Here is a 2,500-nt window from a genome sequence, read left to right on the forward strand (position 1 = left end):
TGTGTGTGTGTGTGTGTGTGTGTGTGTGTGTGTGTGTGTGTGTACCTTGACAGAGAGCAGTCTGGTCAGGTAGATCTCGGTGATGGCTTTGGTGGTGGCCTTGTCCTTGATGCTGCCCCTCTTGGACTTCACATCGTCCATCTCATCCGCAGGCCGAACCAGATGGAACACCTTATCATCCTCCAGAAGAGCGTTGCCTAGACAACGGACATGTCACATGACAATTAGCTCACCGCTTATCTACTATTAATATGATGTGGGAAAATTGTAATACTTAGATAAAACTGCGAATGTGATGAACGGTAACTTGAAGAGACCTTAGGCTATGAAATGTCTCCACTCAGTTCAATTCAATTCAATTGTATTCAATTCAATTCAATTCAATTCAATTCAATTCAATTGTATTCACATGGTGCAAAAAACTATTAAATTGTCTCGAGGCGCTTTACAGAGCCCAGGGCCTGAACCCCCCTGGAGCAAACACAAAGGGTATACAGTGTGCTCATAAGGTTAAAGGTTAAAGGATAGTGGGTATACAGTGTGCTCATAAGGTTAAAGGTTAAAGGATAGTGGGTATACAGTGTGCTCATAAGATTAAAGGATAGTGAGTATACAGTGTGCTCATACGGTTAAAGGATAGTGAGTATACAGTGTGCTCATACGGTTAAAGGATAGTGGGTATACAGTGTGCTCATAAGATTAAAGGATAGTGGGTATACAGTGTGCTCATAAGGTTAAAGGATAGTGAGTATACAGTGTGCTCATACGGTTAAAGGATAGTGGGTATACAGTGTGCTCATAAGATTAAAGGATAGTGGGTATACAGTGTGCTCATAAGGTTAAAGGATAGTGAGTATACAGTGTGCTCATAAGGATAGTGGGTATACAGTGTACTCATAAGATTAAAGGTTAGTGGGTATACAGTGTGCTCATAAGGTTAAAGGTTAAAGGATAGTGGGTATACAGTGTGCTCATAAGGTTAAAGGATAGTGAGTATACAGTGTACTCATAAGGTTAAAGTATACATTGTGCTCATAAGGATAGTGGGTATACAGTGTGCTCATAAGATTAAAGTATAGTGGGTATGCAGTGTGCTCATAAGGTTAAAGGATAGTGGATATACAGTGTGCTCATAAGGTTAGTGGATATACAGTGTGCTCATAAGGTTAAAGGTTAGCAAAGGTTAGCTTAAACAAGGATAGCAAGGGTGGCACAATACAACAACAGTGTAAAACTGTCAGTAAAGGCCCTCCTGTCAGTAAAGGCCCTCCTGTCAGTAAAGGTCCTCCTGTCCTCCTGTCAGTAAAGGTCCTCCTGTCAGTAAAGGCCCTCCTGTCAGTAAAGGCCCTCCTGTCAGTAAAGGACCTCCTGTCAGTAAAGACCCTCCTGTCAGTAAAGGCCCTCCTGTCCTCCTGTCAGTAAAGGTCCTCCTGTCAGTAAAGGCCCTCCTGTCAGTAAAGGCCCTCCTGTTCTCCTGTCAGTAAAGGCCCATGCGCTGTCTGTAGCCCCATTCCTTCATATATTATGAGTCTGTATGCTTGCCCACAACAGGAAATGAGCTCGTACAGTAAGACTCCAAGAAGTTGCAAGTCTTTGCAAAAAGGCTCCATCTTTTAACCACGAAGGGTAAACTGTCCGTTACGTGGGACGTGAGTTGAGGTTAGTAAATAAGATCAGAAAAGCGTTTGAAACGTGACTCTATGGTTTAACAGGAGGGTTAGTGTTGTGAGCCAAGTGGCTCTCAGTATTTTCCCGGCAATGACAATTGCATTATACATTTGAATTTATACATGTGATTACACTGACTTTACATAATTACACTATTTTGTTGCATTTCCATTACGTGCATTATGCCATAGCATAAGTAGTTGACATAGTAACAGTAATGTTTCATGCTTTTCTGCGTCCCTGAGTTCTCCTTTTGAAACTGAGTTTGAGTAGATATAAATGAATAAAAATGAATAAACATAGAGTAGATATACTGTAAGTAGTAGAAATGAATAAACCTAGTTTCAATCTTAATCTAAATAGAATGAACAGATGTCACTGTAAATATGAATTATCAATATGAAGCTATGACTGGTATTGTTAATATGAATGAATGAAATTTGAATGTAAATGTGAATAAAATGACTGGTACTCTAAATACGAATGAATGAGTTTCAATGTGAATGTGGTTGATGTGATCATGGAGGATGGTGAGGGATTATTAGTCTGTCTGTGTGTGTGTGTGTGTGTGTGTGTGGTGTGTGTAAGTGTGTGTGGTGTGTGGTGTGTGTGTGTGTGTGTGTGTGTGTGTGTGTGTGTGTGTGTGTGTGTGGGACTTACGCTCCTCGTGGTTGTCCTGGTTCTGATGAAAGGACTGCTGAGTGTGAAGGACTCTGGACAGCACCAGTGTGGCATTGTCTCGCACCTAACACACAAGGACACACACACACACACACACACACAGTTACACAAGGACATAAACACACACACACAGTTACACAACTTACAGGTC

The 2,500-nt window shown here is 41.3% G+C and overlaps 1 protein-coding gene across 3 annotated transcripts in view; it reads right to left on the reverse strand.

The window, feature by feature from the left end:
• plxnb2a.1 (plexin b2a, tandem duplicate 1) overlaps positions 1–2,500 on the reverse strand; it is a 161,666-nt gene that overhangs the window by 9,010 nt on the left and 150,156 nt on the right. For all 3 annotated transcript variants that reach the window (XM_031583282.2, XM_031583284.2, XM_031583283.2), the window contains 2 exons: positions 2,329–2,413; positions 46–197 (listed from right to left, as the gene is read on the reverse strand). In XM_031583282.2, the coding sequence (XP_031439142.1) occupies positions 46–197; positions 2,329–2,413 (237 nt within the window). The remainder of the gene's footprint in view (positions 1–45; positions 198–2,328; positions 2,414–2,500) is intronic.

Source organism: Clupea harengus, chromosome 16 (assembly GCF_900700415.2).
Source record: "Clupea harengus chromosome 16, Ch_v2.0.2, whole genome shotgun sequence".
NCBI lineage: Eukaryota > Metazoa > Chordata > Actinopteri > Clupeiformes > Clupeidae > Clupea > Clupea harengus.